The sequence below is a fragment of the Idiotropiscis lumnitzeri genome, chromosome 18 (genome assembly GCF_059441095.1).
Source record: "Idiotropiscis lumnitzeri isolate Australia: NSW breed Sydney's pygmy pipehorse chromosome 18, RoL_Ilum_1.0, whole genome shotgun sequence".
In the NCBI taxonomy this organism is placed as follows: domain Eukaryota; kingdom Metazoa; phylum Chordata; class Actinopteri; order Syngnathiformes; family Syngnathidae; genus Idiotropiscis; species Idiotropiscis lumnitzeri.
In genome coordinates, this window is record NC_142408.1 from 6,159,304 (window position 1) to 6,176,945 (window position 17,642).

At 48.5% G+C, this 17,642-nt stretch overlaps 3 protein-coding genes across 9 annotated transcripts; 1 reads left to right on the plus strand and 2 right to left on the minus strand.

The window, feature by feature from the left end:
- Positions 1–469: 469 nt before the first annotated feature.
- On the minus strand, positions 470–11,086 carry zfyve16 (zinc finger, FYVE domain containing 16). Of its 2 annotated transcripts, none has more exons than XM_088280924.1 (18): positions 10,692–11,086; positions 9,211–9,357; positions 7,330–9,068; positions 6,896–6,992; positions 5,806–5,982; positions 5,595–5,734; positions 5,313–5,520; positions 5,108–5,230; positions 4,647–4,802; positions 4,354–4,578; positions 4,095–4,177; positions 3,715–3,819; positions 3,426–3,576; positions 3,241–3,321; positions 2,366–2,528; positions 2,142–2,247; positions 1,884–2,060; positions 470–1,626 (listed from the first exon to the last, which is right to left on the minus strand). In XM_088280924.1, the coding sequence occupies exons 2-18, from the start codon at positions 9,278–9,280 to the stop codon at positions 1,468–1,470; spliced, it is 3,960 nt and encodes a 1,319-aa protein (XP_088137050.1). In that variant the 5' UTR covers positions 9,281–9,357; positions 10,692–11,086; the 3' UTR covers positions 470–1,467. The 2 variants fall into 2 exon arrangements, with proteins under 2 accessions (XP_088137050.1, XP_088137051.1); XM_088280925.1 differs by having other exon boundaries at positions 10,413–11,086.
- On the plus strand, positions 10,288–12,802 carry LOC148319233 (ubiquitin-conjugating enzyme E2 L3-like). 4 transcript variants are annotated; one of them, XM_088280934.1, is made up of 5 exons: positions 10,288–10,400; positions 11,380–11,473; positions 11,704–11,799; positions 11,880–12,066; positions 12,442–12,802. In XM_088280934.1, the coding sequence occupies exons 2-5, from the start codon at positions 11,447–11,449 to the stop codon at positions 12,594–12,596; spliced, it is 465 nt and encodes a 154-aa protein (XP_088137060.1). In that variant the 5' UTR covers positions 10,288–10,400; positions 11,380–11,446; the 3' UTR covers positions 12,597–12,802. The 4 variants fall into 4 exon arrangements, with proteins under 4 accessions (XP_088137060.1, XP_088137059.1, XP_088137061.1 ...); XM_088280933.1 differs by lacking the exon at positions 10,288–10,400 and adding an exon at positions 10,409–11,004; XM_088280935.1 differs by lacking the exon at positions 10,288–10,400 and adding an exon at positions 10,409–10,787.
- Positions 12,803–13,254: 452 nt separating this feature from the next.
- On the minus strand, positions 13,255–17,614 carry ckmt2a (creatine kinase, mitochondrial 2a (sarcomeric)). Of its 3 annotated transcripts, none has more exons than XM_088280931.1 (10): positions 17,554–17,614; positions 16,334–16,514; positions 16,033–16,231; positions 15,667–15,762; positions 15,358–15,579; positions 14,834–14,919; positions 14,587–14,710; positions 14,340–14,474; positions 13,869–13,994; positions 13,255–13,422 (listed from the first exon to the last, which is right to left on the minus strand). In XM_088280931.1, exons 2-10 carry the CDS (start codon positions 16,480–16,482, stop codon positions 13,306–13,308), a joined length of 1,254 nt encoding a protein of 417 aa, XP_088137057.1. In that variant the 5' UTR covers positions 16,483–16,514; positions 17,554–17,614; the 3' UTR covers positions 13,255–13,305. The 3 variants fall into 3 exon arrangements, with proteins under 3 accessions (XP_088137057.1, XP_088137056.1, XP_088137055.1); XM_088280930.1 differs by lacking the exon at positions 14,834–14,919 and adding an exon at positions 15,098–15,183; XM_088280929.1 differs by lacking the exon at positions 14,834–14,919 and adding an exon at positions 15,098–15,183 and having other exon boundaries at positions 15,358–15,762.
- Positions 17,615–17,642: the final 28 nt, after the last annotated feature.

A 17,642-nucleotide genomic window follows, 5' to 3' on the forward strand; every position in this document is an offset into this window, starting at 1 on the left:
GCACCAGCATTTTCTAGCGTGTCAGCTGCTGCTCAAACCTTCCATTTGACAATCCAGCTCAGAATTGACCACATTTCAACACTAAAGACAACTAATCAACCCAAAACGAGAGCCCGTGTTGCATTTATCCAATTTTTACGGGGTTTTGTGGCCATTTCTCCCTTGTCAAAATATCGCCAGTTAGAACGAAAGCCGCAGTTTGAGGAGATTTAAACCAGACATTGGGCGAGGCAAAAAAATGAGGTCCAATCAACATAAAAATATAATCGGTTCTCGTTTCCAGACCGTTCTCGAAATACCATATTTTCGTCCAGTCATTGTCACATTTGCAAGATATCACACATTTATGGAATGGGCTGTCATTTGCTACTAATGTCCCCATATCTAATATCTGCTCACATTTGTTGAAACTTTAAGACTGATGATTTGAAAAACACATTTTAAAAACCAAACCAAGACAACAAAAATGTCTCTTTTGCATATTTATTCAAGACAAAGATGAAACAAGCCAAAAAAATGGGAGCTTTTGGACTCACTACAGTGTACTAAGTGCTGGGATCCCCCAGAGCTCCGGTTCGGGTCCAATTGATTTCCATCAGGTGACTTGCTGAGATGGGGGACGCTGGTGAAGGTGTGACCTTTGAACCCCACAACCACAATTTTAAAGCTGCTGTGTTGCTACATTCATAATTAGTCCAGATCATTAAACTGTCAGCCCGGCAGGGCGGCTGTCCAAATGTGACAAAATCAAAATTTGTCATCACCACAAACTACTATGTCAGAATTTATAACAGATGTCTTTTTAATCTCAATTAAACCCAAAATCTGAAATAGTATTCATATAATTTTCCATAGCGTTTGCCTCTCGCCGAGGCAGATGGGTGAGGCAAAGGAATAAAATCTCACGTCCTTTACAGATATTGCCATCGAAACGTGATTGGCTGGCAACCAGCCCAGAGTGTCGTCTGCCTATCAGGTCCACACTTGTTTATGGTGGTACACGTTCCCAAAATGTTATTGAGAACAAGTCCATCCTGTGATTTTATGTTTTTGGTCATTCTTGGGACAAGCTGCTGCGCTGCTAAGCCAAGGCCTGAATGGAGTTCAATTCTGAGCAATTAAGTCATTGGTCTTCGAGCTGGATAGACAAGACACAGACGCACAAGCACACGCGCGCACACACATACGTCACCTGTCAATCAAATGTCATCACATTCACGTTTTGAGTCTTTTGCCATCCTCCACATTTGCTTTTGAATGCGCTGCCGACACCTGAATTGAGTCAACGGGAGCAAAAAGGTCGCAATGGCGCCCGAGCACCGTCCGCCCGGCTCCGCAAGCTTCCATTCAGCCAGTTGCCGTGCGGTGATTCGTGTTTACTTGCGACTCCTTCGCCAGTCCACCTAAAGGTTAATGACATCCCGCGCCAGCTGTTTGACTGAACGTCCGGCGTACTCGCGTGCATGTTTAGATGGCGTGCGTGATGAAGAAGAGCAGCTCCATGTCCACAGCGGCCGGTGGCACGATGGCGCCGCCCCCGTGGATGACAGGGATCAGTGCACTGTCCAGCTCATTGGTGTAGCGCTGCGGGAGGAGGCGGCCGCCCCAACCGGCCTGGTACTCCACCTACGACGCACGCAAACACGCAGTCAGATACAATGGACACATGCACACTAACAGGTGCACGGACACATAATTCTTGAATTCAAGTGGAAAAACAAAATTTGGTGCGATATTATTTTGGGGAAAAAAAATTAAAATCTATAAAAAAAAAAAAAAGGATTTATTTGGTCCAAAAAAACAACATACAGCGGAGGAGGACAAACGCATCAGCGATCAGTGCAGCAGTGGATGTGATGCCTTCGCCTTCTTGCGCTACCTACCATGTCTTCATGTGTGGACACGCGCAGGCTGAAGGAGTTGATGGCGCTGGCGGCGAGGGCGGCCAAATGGTGCGTCAAAGCGCCACAGGCGGCCATGGCTATCACCCTCTGGAAGACGACACACGCCGGCATCACCGACGCCAAGTTGCGGTCGGCTGACGTCAGCTGGTAGAAGACCTGCGAGGACGCCGCCGACAACCTCAGAGAACTTCACCGGTTGCCGGGCAAAAAAATAAATAAATCCTAAGCGGACGTCACCTCCGAACACCTGATGACACGGCCGTCAGACTCAAACTCGGCGTCCTGCTGCATCCTCATGCTGCGCACGCCGTTCAGACTCCGCCCATCGACGCCACTCGTCATTCTGGCCAGGAAGTCATCATTAGCGCATGGAAATTTCTCAAATGGACTGCTTGTCTATGAGTACGACTATTGGCGATTTTGGATGTAGTTGTTCGGTTGTGCTGTCGTTGGAGCGTTACCCGGCGTTGACGGGCGGGGCCCAGTCAACCCAGCGCACGGTGACGTTTTCCCGGACGTCCGTCTCGTCCGTCTTCCCGCATGCGATGTTGAAGTCGTTCTGTTCGCGCAGGGCCGCGCGCAGGGCGTCCATGGTCTCCGGCGGCATCTGCACCATGAGACCGTCTAAAATGTGGAAAACATCACATTTACTTCAACTCATTCGCTGCCGAGGATGATTCTATTCGTCAACGGCAATCTAACCGTTCACTGCGAGCACAGCATTTAAGGAAAATATTCGGCAGGGAATATTGGCTCGATTATAAGGGAGAAAAATGTCAACAAGTTGAAAGCGCCACATAAAAGAAAATAAAATAAACAAACCTGATCGTTGTGTTTAAAATGTGCACTTTCTCAATGAGCAGTCAGCCAACCACCAGGGGGCGACGTGTGGTTACGTCTTCATTTGGCGAGTGATAATGAGTTCAGTTAACGCTTCGGGTTTTTTTTTTGTATGGATTTAAAATGATAATTTACGAGTCACGTTTCATGTCACGTTTTTTACATATTTAAGTAGTGCCCTAAAAACACAGAATCATGAATGATTGTGATTAATAATCATAATTATGATCATGATCAAAATTCTCATGATTAACACTATGGCCATAATTGTGCAGTCCCAGCCGAAACAGAATATGCCTCGCAATAATAAATTAGTTTTCATTCATCTCTCATCCCATAAATGGTCCATGTATTTATTGCAAATAATAAAATAATTCATTCAGCGTTATTCTAAATTAACATTTTTGTAAATAATACAATTTCAAAAATGAGAACAGATGATTATTTGAATTTTTATGGGTGTTAAGTGAGTGAGTTGAGGAGTGTGCTCGCCCACCTTCCACAATGCTGGACTTGGCGATGAACCCCGACGAGGCTTTCAGGGCACCGTTGAAGACCACAAAGCTGGCCGCCGTCACTGTGACAACACATGGAGCAAGCGTTTCAATGACACCACCGAGCTTCGCATCGGCGGTCCTGCCGTATAAAGTCAAAGATGGAGTGGCGCTGATGGCGTCCCACCTGTGCGCGTCTTGCCGGGCATGCTGCTGGCTTGCGTCTGATAGCTGCCGTCCTCGTTCTGGAAGCACACGAGGTGCGAGTCGGCCTCCTGACTCAAGCTGGCGCCAATGCTGATCACGTGTTCGTTGGCGGCGCTTAGCACTTTCTGCATCTGGAAAGCACACCTTTCACATTAAAAGACAGATATTTTCCCAGAAAGTTCCTTAAACCCCAAAAATAAAAAATATATATATTTTTTTCTCCTAATGTATATATCCCGACAAGAAGTTGTCCATCTCGCTCCTCTCACCTCGCTGAAGCTGCTTTTTGGGATGTCGATGTAGCTGTGGCCCATCTCCATGTGGATGCGCAGCCCCTCCACAGACGCCAAACTGTACTGGTAGTTCCTCAGGTCCTGCGTTCAAACAGGAGCCAGCAAAATTGCCTTCAAAGCCTCTCTCACCACACAAGTGAGCCAACCCGCAGACCGCAACAACTGCGCTGTGCCCAACTAAACCCAAAGTCACAAGAGAGGAGTTTAGGTTTTATGTGTTTGCGTGTGCATGTGTGTGTGAGTGCACACATAGGCGTGTGTGAGTGTGGACATTTGTTTTGAGAGCTGGTTGAGGAAATGCGAATGAGAAAGCCTCCCAGAACAACCTGCGTTGGTGTTTGCGTGTGAGGACTCACAGCCAGTAGGTTCATGATGGTGTGTCCCGTCTCACGATACACCGATTCACGAAAACGCACACTCACGGGTGTGGTGGGGTAAACTGCAAAGGAACACATGCACTCAATTACCATAAAGTGAGGATAGAAAAACACTTCACATTACCTCCCAACACACACACGTGGCTACTAATAATCGGTATCGGTCTATCACTAATTATTTTGTTTTACTTTCTGGGTTAATAATTTTTTTGAATTTCACCACATCACATCTACACACCGTTGTACTCGGACCCGAGTCGCAGAAGCAGCCTCAGCGGAAACACTTTGGCCCAGGGGACCTCCAGCTTTTGGATGAGAAGGCCGAAGAGAAAAGGCTGTTGGGGGAGAGTGAGGCCCTCCAGTGGCTGACAGGTGGGAGAGAAGAAGAGCATCCCGCCGTGATCTTTGCTGCCCAGGAAGCTGCTGGTGAAGGTCACGTTGTCCAGCGCGTCCACAAACTTGCCTGTGAGAGAAACAACATATGAGAGCTCGGTCGGACGATTGCCGGCCGGGTCCGTGAGTGCCACCTGCCTCTTTGTGCGTCCTGCTGGATGCTGAGGCACAGCGTGAACAGGTCTCTGGGGAGAGTTTTGTCTTCGGGGACGCACTCAAGGAGGAAGACCAGTTCTCTCTGGCCCAGAGCCTGCAGCCCGTTGGAGCCGAAGCACCAACATTGACGCCCGCCATCTGACATCAAACAATCAGAAAAAAACAAACAAAAACCACAAGATGCCATTATATTTCATTCTCATGCTGGACTCCACGTGTGCCGGAGGTAAGTACAGATGGCCAGAAGAGGCGTTTATACGCTCCGTTTTAGGTGCTCCAGTTGAGAGGCAAGCAGCAGCATTTTGAGCCTTTGAAGACGTTTAAAATAAACCGAACAACTAAGAATAAAAATTCAGCGGCAATTGCACAAAACATTAATATGATTTTCAGTCATTAACGTGAATCACAAGGAAAACACATTTGACACCCCCCACTCTACTGACATGTGACCATCTTGACGTTGACCAGCAGGTTGACGTTGAGGACAAAGGTCAAAGGGCGAGGACCCCCCTCTTCCAAGAGGTGTCTAATCTGGCAAGGGGCGGGGCTTTCCTCCACCAACACATCTGCATCGCAAACACAGCAGACACGTCTAAATTACACCCAAGGGAGAGAGAGAGCTAGAGAGACAGAGAGAGAGAGACAAACCTCCTGCCGTGTCCTCTCCAGTGGCAATGAGAAGAGGGGGAAGTTGGTCTTCGGAGTCGGGCAGCAGACTTGGGGCCTTCCTCACCGCAGAGGCCAACCCCGCCAGCAGGGCGTAGTGCCAGGGGCCACAAGGGGGTGGCGGGACCGCCTCTGGAACCTCGGGAGTCGACCGGCTGCCGCTTTCGCCGTCCGACTTCATGCAGCCCGGCTGATAAAGGACAAGAATGACATGTTGGCTCATTGCGGACACGCCCCTCGCAAGTGACGCTCCGTCAAGCGTACCGTCGTCTCTTCAGGCATGCCGGCAAACTCCTGCGCGCTCCGGCAGCTGGGCACTACTGACAGCTTGCTGGTGTCAGCCACTTCTCCGTTGGGCAGGAGGCCGTCGGCGAACCAAACGCGCTTGTGCTCACGAGGGCAGCCTGCAATGCAAAAAAAAAAAATGGAGGAGGAGCGGCGGGATGACGCAAGGGCTCAGGAGGCGCAGTCGCACCGTCGTTGCTCGGGTGTTTGAGTGCCGATACAGGCACCATGACGGTGGGAGGCGGCGAGTTGAGGGTGCCGGCGGCCCGGGCCTGCTGCAGGGGCGGGATGGTGCTGCAGTACTCAGACGGGACGTTGGGGTTGGGACTGGGACCCGTCGGGCTCATCATCCGCTCCAGGGCCTGGGCTGTACGGACCAATCACCACCAAGACGTTGAAGCAGCACAGCAGTGAGAAACGGGCACGTGAAAAAAGGAAGGACGTAGCAGCTGATGCCCGATTTCATTTACGACAGAGGACTGTTGTGTTGGAAAGCTAGCTGTAGTTAGCACGCACTCTCTCTCCCACTCTTTCATTTTTCCCTCACTTTGAATGTGCAGCTGATATTAGGCATATTAGAGAAGCAAAACAAAACGTTTTGTATTCAGGTTAAGTAAAAAATTTATTTTCATAATAATCGTGCAACTCTGCGTGGTGTGTAGTTTTGGGTTCCATTTAAATTGCACTAAACATTTACACACTTGCGCTAAACAATGTGTATTTCGTTTGTGCATGGCTGCAGCATCACACGGGCGCACAGAAACAAGCAAAATAAAACATCCAACAAAATCCGGGACTGAAAATCGAATTGGGGCTTGAGCTAATCGTTCCATCCCTAATTATCGGTTAATCCAAAATATTTCAATACATTTTGATTTCATGACTTTGGATTCAATAGTTTTGATTGAATCTACTGAATGAAATCAGTGGTTGTTCATTAAAGTTGAAGTAACTAAAATCTATTCAATTCTATTAATTGCCACTTCATTATTTTCACATAGACAATGGTCACACTTTTTACAGTGCACTCAAAACACAAACAAATCATTTTCTACGACCGAGCCAACACAGGTCCGTGACCCACCAGTTGACAATCACGGGTCTGAACTATGATCACGTGGGAAAGCCGGGATATAAATTGAAAAAGACCCAAAGTGTGCCAACATCTCCACCAAAGCACAGAAGAATTGCCGCCTGTGCACACACACACCCACACACACACACAAACGTTCACAGCCATTTGACAGCGAAACTCGTTGGTCGTGCGCTTTCTTGCTTACCTCTTTGCAAGGCGTCAAAGCAGACAACACACACGCGTGCCTCCTTCTCCAAGTACTTGAGCTTGCACTTTCTGTTGCAGCACCCTGCACAATACACCTGCCGCACAAACAGGAAACACACACACACACGATGAGTGTGCACGAATGTGTGTCAGGAACAATAGCAGATCCCAAACTGGTCCTCTTAACGCGCTTAATCAGGAACCTTAAAGGACTTAAGTGGAGCTCAGTGGAAAAAGATGCAGGAAAGGTGCCTCCTCATGCGCTCTGGTCTAATTTTAACAGCAGATGCTTAAACTAAGCTCTTGTTCCAATACACACAAAAGCAGCGGGAGGGGCGGGGCTGCTCACTTTTGATTGGACACATTTGAACATACACACAAATGGTGGTGGAGGAAAAGTAGAATTGATATATATAGTTTTGGTGTACGTACTTTGCCACACGCGCGACAGTGATGGCGCCTCTTGGTGAAGGTGAACTTGTGCGAGCAGTTCATGCAGCTGGGGGCTTCCGAGTCGGGCACCCAGGCGGGCTGCCAGCTGCCAAGCCCCTCCCCCACGTTGTTGGGCCGAGCGCAGCCCTCTGCGGCGGAAGGGCCGCCGGGGTAAGGCGGCGGCTCGGAGAGTTCGTCATAACCTGCCGTGTATTCCGGGGGCTCCGCAGTCACGTAGACGGGGCTGCGGATGGCATGCGGCGCGAAACTGAGGCTTGTATGTGGACTCTCCTCATCATTCTCCTCCAGTTTCGAAGAACACGTGGGCAGCTCGCCATCCGCCTCTGCCGATTCAGGACATGTGGTGGCGGGGAAAAGCAGCTGCTTGGGTCTTGCCCCTCCGCAGCAGATCTCCGGCTCTGACTGCAAAGAGATGCCTGCGGGGCACTGGCTCCCTCTAGAGGAATATTCCTGACAAGGTAAGTCCTGAGCGAGAGCCGAGGCTTGCATGCTTCTGTCACTTTCCGGAGAAGCCAAGCCATCGAGATCTTCTGCGCAGCACCTCAGCTCCTCGTCCACATGCACCTGCTCCACATGCCCGTTCGGCAGGACCACTTTTCCTGGCTGGAGCGGCTCTGCCGAGCCACTGCAGCACGAGATGCTGCCGGCCTGCTCTGCCTCGGCGTGGGCCTGCAGGAAGCTGTCCAGCTCCTCATCCGTGACCAGCAGCTCGGCCTGGTCGCTCTCAGGGAGATACTCGAACCCAAACTCCGGCGGGTCCAGCGGGCTGAGCTCCAAGGTCTCTGAGTGCGAAGGTTCTGCGGGAGGGACGAGGGCGGGAAGTTCTCGAAGGCAATGTTGCTGGGACAGCGAGTCGAGGGGTTCCTCAGGGCAAGAAGTGTCCAAAGCGGACAGAGAGTCTGCTTCCGTCTCCTCATCTTCCTGAAGCTCTCCAGACTCCACGAGCCGAGGGCTGCCCACGTAAGCTTCACCGTCAAAATCTCTCGGGGACTCCTCCTGACTTTGGCCTGAGGGTTCGACAGAGTCTACTGAGGCGTTTGAGGTTTGAGCACTCAGTTGGAGTCGGTGCTGGTGATCCTGGTTTCCCGGTTCTGATGGTGCATCATCTTCCTGAGTCTCCTCCTCGTATCCTTCATCTCGGGCATCGCCTTCATCTTGCGCTTCATCCTGCGCGTCCTCTGCAGGAAATGCAGGAAGAATGATGTCCAGGAGACTCAAGGAACATTCTGCATGTTGCTGGTGTGACTTTGAATTGTCGATGGGCACGTCGTGTTCCTCCAGTGTGAGGCTGCTAAAGTCCAACAGTAGCTCTTCTTCCTCCTCCTCCTCCTCCTCCTCCGCCTCCCCCTCCTCCTCCAAACGCTTCTCGGCTGCATCCAGTTCATTGAAGGCATCGTGGCTGTCGGCTCGGACCAGGGCGGCCGAGCCGGTGTCGTTGACCAGGTCGCAAACGGGCTTGAGGGCCCGGTCAGGGCAAGGAGGCGCTGAGCTTTGAGCGGCGCCGTGATCTACAGAAGAGAGCAGGTCCACGCCGGTCAGAGGCTGAACTTTGGCCTCCTCGTCGAGATCGGCACAGCTGCTGTTGCTGCTGCTGCTCGCGCCGTAGCGGAGCACACTGAGGTCAGGCAGGGTGGGGGCCACGCCGGACGGCTCGGAGGAGCCCAGAGTGAAGTTGCAGGGTGGAGGCTTCCGGAAGAATGACTTGCAGTCGACTTCATCTGCAATCCCAAAATAAACATTTCTTCATAAACGCATTCTCTCAAATATTGTTCGCCAGTTGCGCTAAATCTGCGCAAGTATGCCTTTGCGACTTTGATCATCCTGTGTTGGAATAAAATTCCACTTCCTTCAGCACCTCACCTGTACTCAGCTCAAAGTCATCAAGAACTTTGTCCAGGTCACAAACAGCTGCCTTGAAGAAGCTGTCCATGCTGGCTTCACGATCCCTCCTAAAGCCTGAAGAACAAGCCCCCCCCCCCAAAAAAACACCTGACGGAATTCTAGTGCCTGTAAGAGTCAACACAACAACAATGTATGTCAAACTCTCATCATGTTGTCATCTTTATCCAGGCTGTAAAATCAAATGACATCCGTCAACATGTATGATATGTCGTCGCTAATTATTCGCTTCGCTCGCATCAGGACGAGTACGACGACATGCACAGTGTTCTCCTGTTCCAATTAAGTCAGCAAATAAGCGATGAAAAGGCGCTTTGTGACACCACGAATTGCCATTGGACGCCAGAACGGTTCTTTAAACAAAATGACGATCGTGATTTAGGATCATTTCAAAGTAGGCCAAAGAGCTCATCAATCTTTCGACCGTACAGTGATTGCCAACTGCTAAGATTAGTCAACCCGTCACGACGACTACGTCGTGGATCAAAATCATTGAAAATTTAATAGTCGATGAGGATTTAATTATTTAGTTATTTTTATTTTTGTATTTTCGATTTAACTGCATATTGTATAGTTTTTGGTTGCATTTTAAAATGGATTGAACATTTACAGCTAAAAATATTAAGGCGACAGCATCGCCTTCGATTGACATTGCACCATCATATATAAATATAAAGAGCAGCTGCTTGCTGGTGTTATATGCTGCGATTTACAACAGATTCAATAAGTTGACCAATCGCAATGACAATTAATTGATTGAATTGTGATATACTATTATTTTACACTATATACTATATTATTATTATACGTTTCTGGTGTTGTATTTGGGAGCTGGAATGGATTAATGGAATTTCCATACATTTCAATGGGGAAAGGTTTTTGAGTTATGATGGTGGGCACAGAGCATTTTTTACTTGCACGTCAAGACACGATTGTATTTATATACTAGAGATGCAAATCCCTTACTGAACCTCATTACCACTTCAAATTGAACAATGTGGGAAAGACTAAAAAGCCACTTCGGTAACTACTCGCATGGCTCATTGCTATGACGCGCTTTGATGTGAAGGCGTTAAGAGCCCCATTTGGCATTTTAATTGTCAGAACGTACACAAAACTTTCTGTTTCGATTCGATTTCAGTGACGTCAAGGTAGATACTTACATTGCCAATGAAGGTGACTGTCAATGTGAAGTCTCACTTGTCACAACTAGGACGATTTGTTGCTGTCTGAAGTTAGCTAAGACACACGTCCGCTAAGACACAAGTCAGGGAGTCTAACTTTTTGTGCCCGCAAACCTTTGCGACGAGCCCACGCAGCACACTACGGCCTTCGGAGGCTCGACGTGTCGTTTCCCCTCAACATTATTCGCTTCGGTCGCCGTTATGTGCTAAATGTGGCTAGCGGGTTAGCTTCGGGGGCTAGCTCAGGTTTTCTTTTACCTGTTGGGTTTTGCCATCGCACTGCTGGCGTCGTGCTCGGCTGTCGTACTGATGACAAACGTCACCGTCGGCTCATGTCGCCAAAGGAGCTTTGAAGTAAGTCGAGGAGAAGGAGCTGTTGCCCCCCCCCCCGTTTCGTTTTGTTTCGTTTCGTTCCGATTTGATGCTACAAGTCCAGAGTCTCCACTCGGGCAGCCATCTTGGACACACGGAGCTGTGGGTCAGCGGAGCGGCTCCGGCTCCGGCTCAACTCGCCTCATTCGAACCTACTCGAGGCCACTAGACCTCCGCTGAACTTTACTGTTTATCACCTGTGAGTCAAACATTGACCGTGCTTAAAGGTCGTTCAAGTACCTGCAAACACGGAAAAGCCCACCAATTACAAACCGATCGATGAGATCTGACATCGATGTTAGGGTCTGAACAGCAATATCGGATTTGTTTTGAAATTGCAATTAGTTTCTAAAACATAATTTATGTGGATAATGTTTTTTTTTAGTGCGTGACGTAAGTAATAGGAGTAATTTCTTCAAAGCTAAACGGCAACATGCTTGAATGACTTTGGAAAAAAACGTCATAAAAATATATTTCGCTCGATTTGACGTGTTTGCTTTTGGACAAGCCAACCAAGCTCCTTGTGTTTTGTGTTTGTGTTTCACCCAACGTGAACGTCACACGCTGCGGCCAGCGGGTGGTGGTCAGCCAGCACTACGCCGACGACGACAAGGCAAGACGGACAATCCAACACTGTTAGTATGACTTCCACGAGGAGACTATGCAAGGTACATTAAAACAAACGTAGCATTCCAGTGCAATGATCATAGCAACAATTGTCTTTATTTTCAATCACTGATTGCAGCCTGTGGTATATATATATATATATATATATATGTATATATGTATATGTATATGTATGTATGTATGTGTGTGTGATTCCGGGAGACTAACACAAGCTTCAAGGTTTTGGGTTCATTTGAACATCTGTAACACTTTCTCCAAACAAACTTTTCAGGAGCTGGAGGAAATCCGCAAATCGGGATTCAGAGAATTCCGCAATATAGAAGTGGACGAGTCCAACATTTTAAGCTGGCAGGGTCTCATTGTGCCTGTAAGTCGTCTTTACTACAAAGAACTTGTTTCAAGCGTCAAATCCTACTTGTGATCGTTCTTGGTTATGTTGCTGGCAAGGAAAGCCCCCCGTATGACAAAGGAGCCTTTCGGGTGGAGATTAACTTCCCGAGCGAGTACCCCTTCAAGCCCCCCAGGATCACTTTCATGACCAAAATCTACCATCCCAACGTGGACGAGAAGGGTCACGTTTGCTTGGCCATAATCAGCTTAGAGAACTGGAAGCCAGCCACCAGAACGTCCCAAGGTCAGTTAATGTCAACACCGACCTCACTAAATTGACTTCAAAGTCAACCTCCACCAAGGCCATACAGCCCTTGTACAGTGGTGCCATGACTTAACACAGACAAAAAAATATTTTTTGGGGGGGAGGCGGGGGGTAGTAGTCTAAGAGTCCGATTCGAGAGATTCTGATCCATCTGAAAATTACGATTCCCTGAAAGCCTTCCCACACCTACTCCAATCCCGTTTCGAATCACCGCACAGGTCTGTTAACGACTGAAAAAGTAAACAAATTGGTGGCTTGAGAATCTGAAAAACAAGGCAAGGTTCCACTGTACTCATCTCATCATCTCCACTCCAGTCCACTAGGTGGCGCAGTTACCGTGTTTTTTGTGCGCAGTCATCCAGTGTCTGATCTCGCTGGTGAACATGCCGCAACCCGAGCGTCCTCTGCGGGCCGAGCTGGCCAACGAGTACACGGAAGACCGAGCGCTGTTCATGAGGAACGCCGAAGAGTTCACCCGGAGGCACGGCGAGACCCGACCTGATAACTGACTGATTGGAACGCCACGAGAACTTGATTTTTTCTATTTTATTTATTTTTTGGGGGGGGGGCGGGGGGGATGGACACGACTGGTCGGGCATTGGTGTGTCGGGAATGATGTCCTGAAAAATGTTTTTGACAAAACTTGACTGTTTATGCTTTCTTCATATGTATGTACCCTGTTGTTATGCTTCTATGAAATATGCCCTCACAACAAGTAATTATGTAAATGTGAGTTTTTTTTCAGCATCAATTCTGCCTAGCAACTAGTGACAGCTCAAATGAGTGACTTATTTTGCCATGGGTGACTACTGAATCCTGCCTAGCAACAAGTAGCTGCCAAAATATTATTTTGGGCTACCAGGAACTGGGCTGCAACAGGTGACATCTTAATTGGATGCGGGATTGCAAGTAATTGAGCCCCATGAATCCTACCTAGCAACAAGTGGTGACTGCCCTATTAATGTGCCCCATGTAACGTACCTAAAAAATGAGTGCCCAAATTTTGACATTTGACAACCTAGCGACAAGTTAATAACATGGCACCCAGGGGATTCATTTCTACCGCAAGCAGGCATTCCCATGAAAAGACGTCATGTTCTCTGCGATGGTGTGCTGTGTCAGTGCAGATGGTGCAGAAAGTGAAAAGAGGAAAGAGAAAGTCCCAAGCATATTGCAGTGCTTTTACTGACGTGTGGGTTGCGCTTTTGCGTACATTGTCTATTTGCGAAACATGGCGACCGGAGGCGGGACCTTGATATCCTGGCCCTTCTCCAGTCTCTTCTCGCACTCAATAAGATAGTTAACGCCATCCACCACCAGCTGCACCAGCTCCACCTGTGCAGACACAACACGAGTTGAGTTTTTAGACCAAAAAGGGGCCGGTCCGAGGTGGGCAAAAAGAGGAGCTTCAACATGTCAGTATTTAAGAGCATTTGGATTTGAATAGAGGATGACATTAATAGATGTGGAAGGACATGTAGATCATTTTGTTGAGTTTTATTTCTTTATAATTCAACAATTTGATAAAACCAGAGGTTAAATGTATATGAAATATTTTTTCTAGTACTCTTTGGTATTTACACTTAACATTAAATGTTAACAAAATTTGTTTAAAACAAAGCTTATTTACATTATTTGAATTAACCAATTATTTGATTAAAAAATGTCATACATGTTTGTGATATTGTACCATTTTACATTTATTTTAGATGGGGGAAAAAAAACATTTTAAGGAACAGCATATGGTGCACCTGGGCCCGTCGGTCAAGAAGGAAGCTCACCTCTGACTTGCCCAGACGGTCGTTGTTGGAGATGTCAAACGTGTCGCCCGTGGCCGCGGTGTCCACGCCGCCTGTACCCCTTTTCTGCAGACGCAAGTTGTCCAGGATCTTGGAGAAGCGTGGATCCTGCGAAACAGACCATTGCTCACTTACAGAGGACCGAGACAGCTTCATGCCAACACACAAGTCAAAACGCCATGGATAGGCTAATGAAACCAACATTGATTTTTTTTTTTGTTAATTACAAACAGTGCCGCAATTCGTAGACCGAAAATGCAGCGGACACTGCCTGACCGTGAATAGTATAAATCAGCAAATAACTGAAGATGTGTGTTATACTGCCCCCTGGTGGCCAAAGCAAGCACACAGGTAGGAGACCCATGGAATTAAAAAATGAAATCACGACGCAGAAATTGTTTCATTCTTTAGATTCCATGCAATTACTGCATGTTCTTCGACAGCGTGTGTTACCTTGCTGAGTTTGGGAAGGCGCACGTGCACGCCCGCCCGGAGGCCCGTGCCGAGGTTGGAGGGGCATGTAAGGATGTAGCCCAGATGTTCGTTCCACATGAACTCCCAGCCCCTTTCCTGGATCAGATGTTCCACCTGTGGATGATGCAGGGATTGCTATACTCAGTGATTCCGCCTAGTAACAATTCACTAAAGAAATCAGTTGCCTTAGACACACACACACACACAAAATCATGTAAATGCGTACCTGTTTAAGTCCTCTGCAAAATCTGTCGAAGACCCTCTTCATGTTGCCCCCCTTCTCCATGGAGATGACTCTGGTGTGGTCCTCTTCATTGATCCAGATCAGGAAGGTTTTCTCGTTGTTGTGCCTTAAGAGGAACATTGAGTGGCTCAACACTTTGCATGGCTGGCTGGCCAACGGCGACACGGAAAGCAGACCGGGACTGTGGCACGTGGACAGGCATGCAGCACACGGCACTCGTGCGGCCTACCAGATGCCCCTGGCGTCGGGCCAGTCTCGCGCCATGAAGGCGCATGTCAGCAGGGGAGACACGGGCTTGTCAAACAGGAAGTGGTCCTACAGGTTTTGTCAAGGCGGAAGAACAACAACACTCAAATTGGCAAAAGCAGGAGGACTGGGGAAAGCGATGGGGACACATGACGGTCCAGTCGTGGCTGCTAATTCTGCACATCTAAATCCTTGACTCTAATGTGAGTTTCTATTTTATTTTTATTTTCCTCTGGAACCTTCTTACCAGATGCCCCTGGCGTCAGGCCAGTCTCGGGCCATGAAGGCCGAGGTCAGTAAAGGAGACACGGGTTTGTCAAAGAGGAAATGGTCCTGACAGGAGCGCGGCAGGATTGGATCAGAACACAAAGATCAGATACATCAGATTCAGCTGCCCTCATTTTTTGGGGGGCTAAGTCTAAATTCTGCCTGACGACAAGTGACCATGTGTGACATTTATGGGACTTTGGGGCGCACTGCGAACTTTGTGGCCGTTAGCAGTCTTACATCAATGAGCTGCTGCTGCTCACTCTCAGTCATCTCCCCCAGGCTGTAATAGCGCCCCGCCAGGTCCCCCTTGAGTCCGGACAGCGCCGTGATGGCCACACGCTCTACTTCGCGGCGCTCGGCCCGGCTGCAGGCGGGCGGGAGGCTGAGGCCGCGAATGCTGCGGCCGGTGCGCACGCGAGACGACAGCACGTAGTTCTCGTCAAACATGCCGCTGGTCAACTGGTAAAAAAAAAAAAAAAAAGACAAGGAGCGTTTTGAGCAGGAGATGGTTGGCAGGAATGTGGCGGCACGGTGAGCTGCGAACACCTTGGAGGCGTCCAGGTCCGTGGGGTGGGTCATAGTTCTGGGGTCGTAGCCGTTGTGGCGGTCCTTGATGACCAGGTCAAAGAGCTCTGCAAATACCTGGAAGCAAACAACCAAATCCAGCATTAACGAGAGAGCAGGACTGACAGTATATACTCGTCATAGCGTGCTGCATGCTAGGGTCGGAGGGGGGCGTAACAAATAATAATTGAGAAGCACTGCTATAGGAAAGAGTTTTAAAATGTGAACTTTGGGCTTAACGATGGTTTTGCCCCAGCAACAAACAAAAACAGAAATGTTCCAGTGAGCTATGGCAAGTGCCAACATTAGTTTGTCGCTTCTTTTTTTTTTTTTTGCCCTCCCACCAACCTCATAGCTTTCCTCGTCGCCCGCCACGCAGCCCACAGTCTTGATGAACGGGTGGCCGGGGTTGTCCACGCCTGTCTGGATGCACTGGTCCAAGCTCCAGTTGTTGGGGGTGACTTTGTCCCGCAGTTTACCATAAATAGCGGGCGTCAGCGCCGTGGCCATGCAGTTGTTGTGCTTGCGAAGGTCAGGGAAGTCGGAGCTGCGAGGAGGACAAATGGCAGCAAGTGTAGGTGGGCGCTTGTTTGGAGGAAAGTTGGGAAAGGGTCAATTGGTGCCGTATCGGCAAAAGGTGAATGGTCACCTGGCAGGATAGAGCTTCTTTCTTGCCTCCGCTGCCAAAGAACTGCTGTCACTCAACAGGAAGCCGCTCGCCATGGTGCCAGCCCCCAAAGTGGCCAGCAGGGCGGCAGTGTTGCGGCCCGACATCAGGCGCGTGAAGGAGTTTGCCATCTTAACCTCAACTTTGAGTCACAATTAGAGGGCTGGAGGCAGGAAAAAAAATGCAATTAAATCAAAACAAAGAGTCTGCTATCCTTCAAAGGTGGCCGTCATCTTGACAAGGAGTTTGTCTTTGAAGGATGACTGGAAATGGACTGAACAAGGCGAAAATGGCTGTTTCCAAATAAAATTGCAGACTTCTTGTGTCTTTCTGGGACTTTTTTGTGAATCTACCCGTGATACACAACTATCAAAATTGGATTGTGTGTGTGTGAAAATCTTCTTGTGGGGCATCTGAAAAGGTCATCAGAAGGTCATCAGGTAGTACTTTAGCACTTGGAGCGTCCGAACCAGATTTGCGTCTGTCTTCTAACAAGCTTAGTGGCAGCTGTGTCACATGCTGTTAGGCTAACATCTTATGGCGGTCTCCAGTTAGTGAGATGAGCCACCTGGAGGTCGCTTTGCAGAAGGTCGTTTCCCGACGCAGCGCTAATATGGCAGCGTCATCTCCACGTCTATATTTATGCACCATATTTTTAGCAGATCACAGGACCATTGTGCCACCGGAACGCCAGGAAAAGATTGGACGTGGGGCATACAGGCCTCACAGGTTGCTGATATTCTGGTCACAAGATCCGGCCCGCTGAACTTGACCCCCAAGAGACTTTCCAGTATGGTGAACGTTGGATAAGAAAAATCAGACGGTCACAAAAAGGTAAGAGGAAGAAACATGGGTTGGATTTGATCACTAAATCGACTTAATGGTCTTAACACCTCTCCCTCCCTAAACCCCCTCATGGCTGATGAACTTTGACCTCCACTAAATCCAAGTAGGCTTCAAGAAAAATTATTTTACGTTTTCATCACTAAACCTCGCAAAATCTGCAAATCAATCAAAACAAAACTGACAGTCATCACCTTTAAAATTGGCATAAAATTCATCAAGTCTTACATGACATCACACCATAAAAATCATTAAGAATAAAGAATAAAAACAAACGACAAATAAATCCAAACAAAAGAAGACTTGACTAGAAGGCAAAAAAGTAATAATTTGTGAAATCAGAGTAAGCGTAACTTTACCTGTGCAGACACCGATGTGCCTTGAAGCTCGCGGTCTTCTCTAATGAGCTTTACACTCTCCCCTGGTACGAGGCCACGCCCCCTCACAC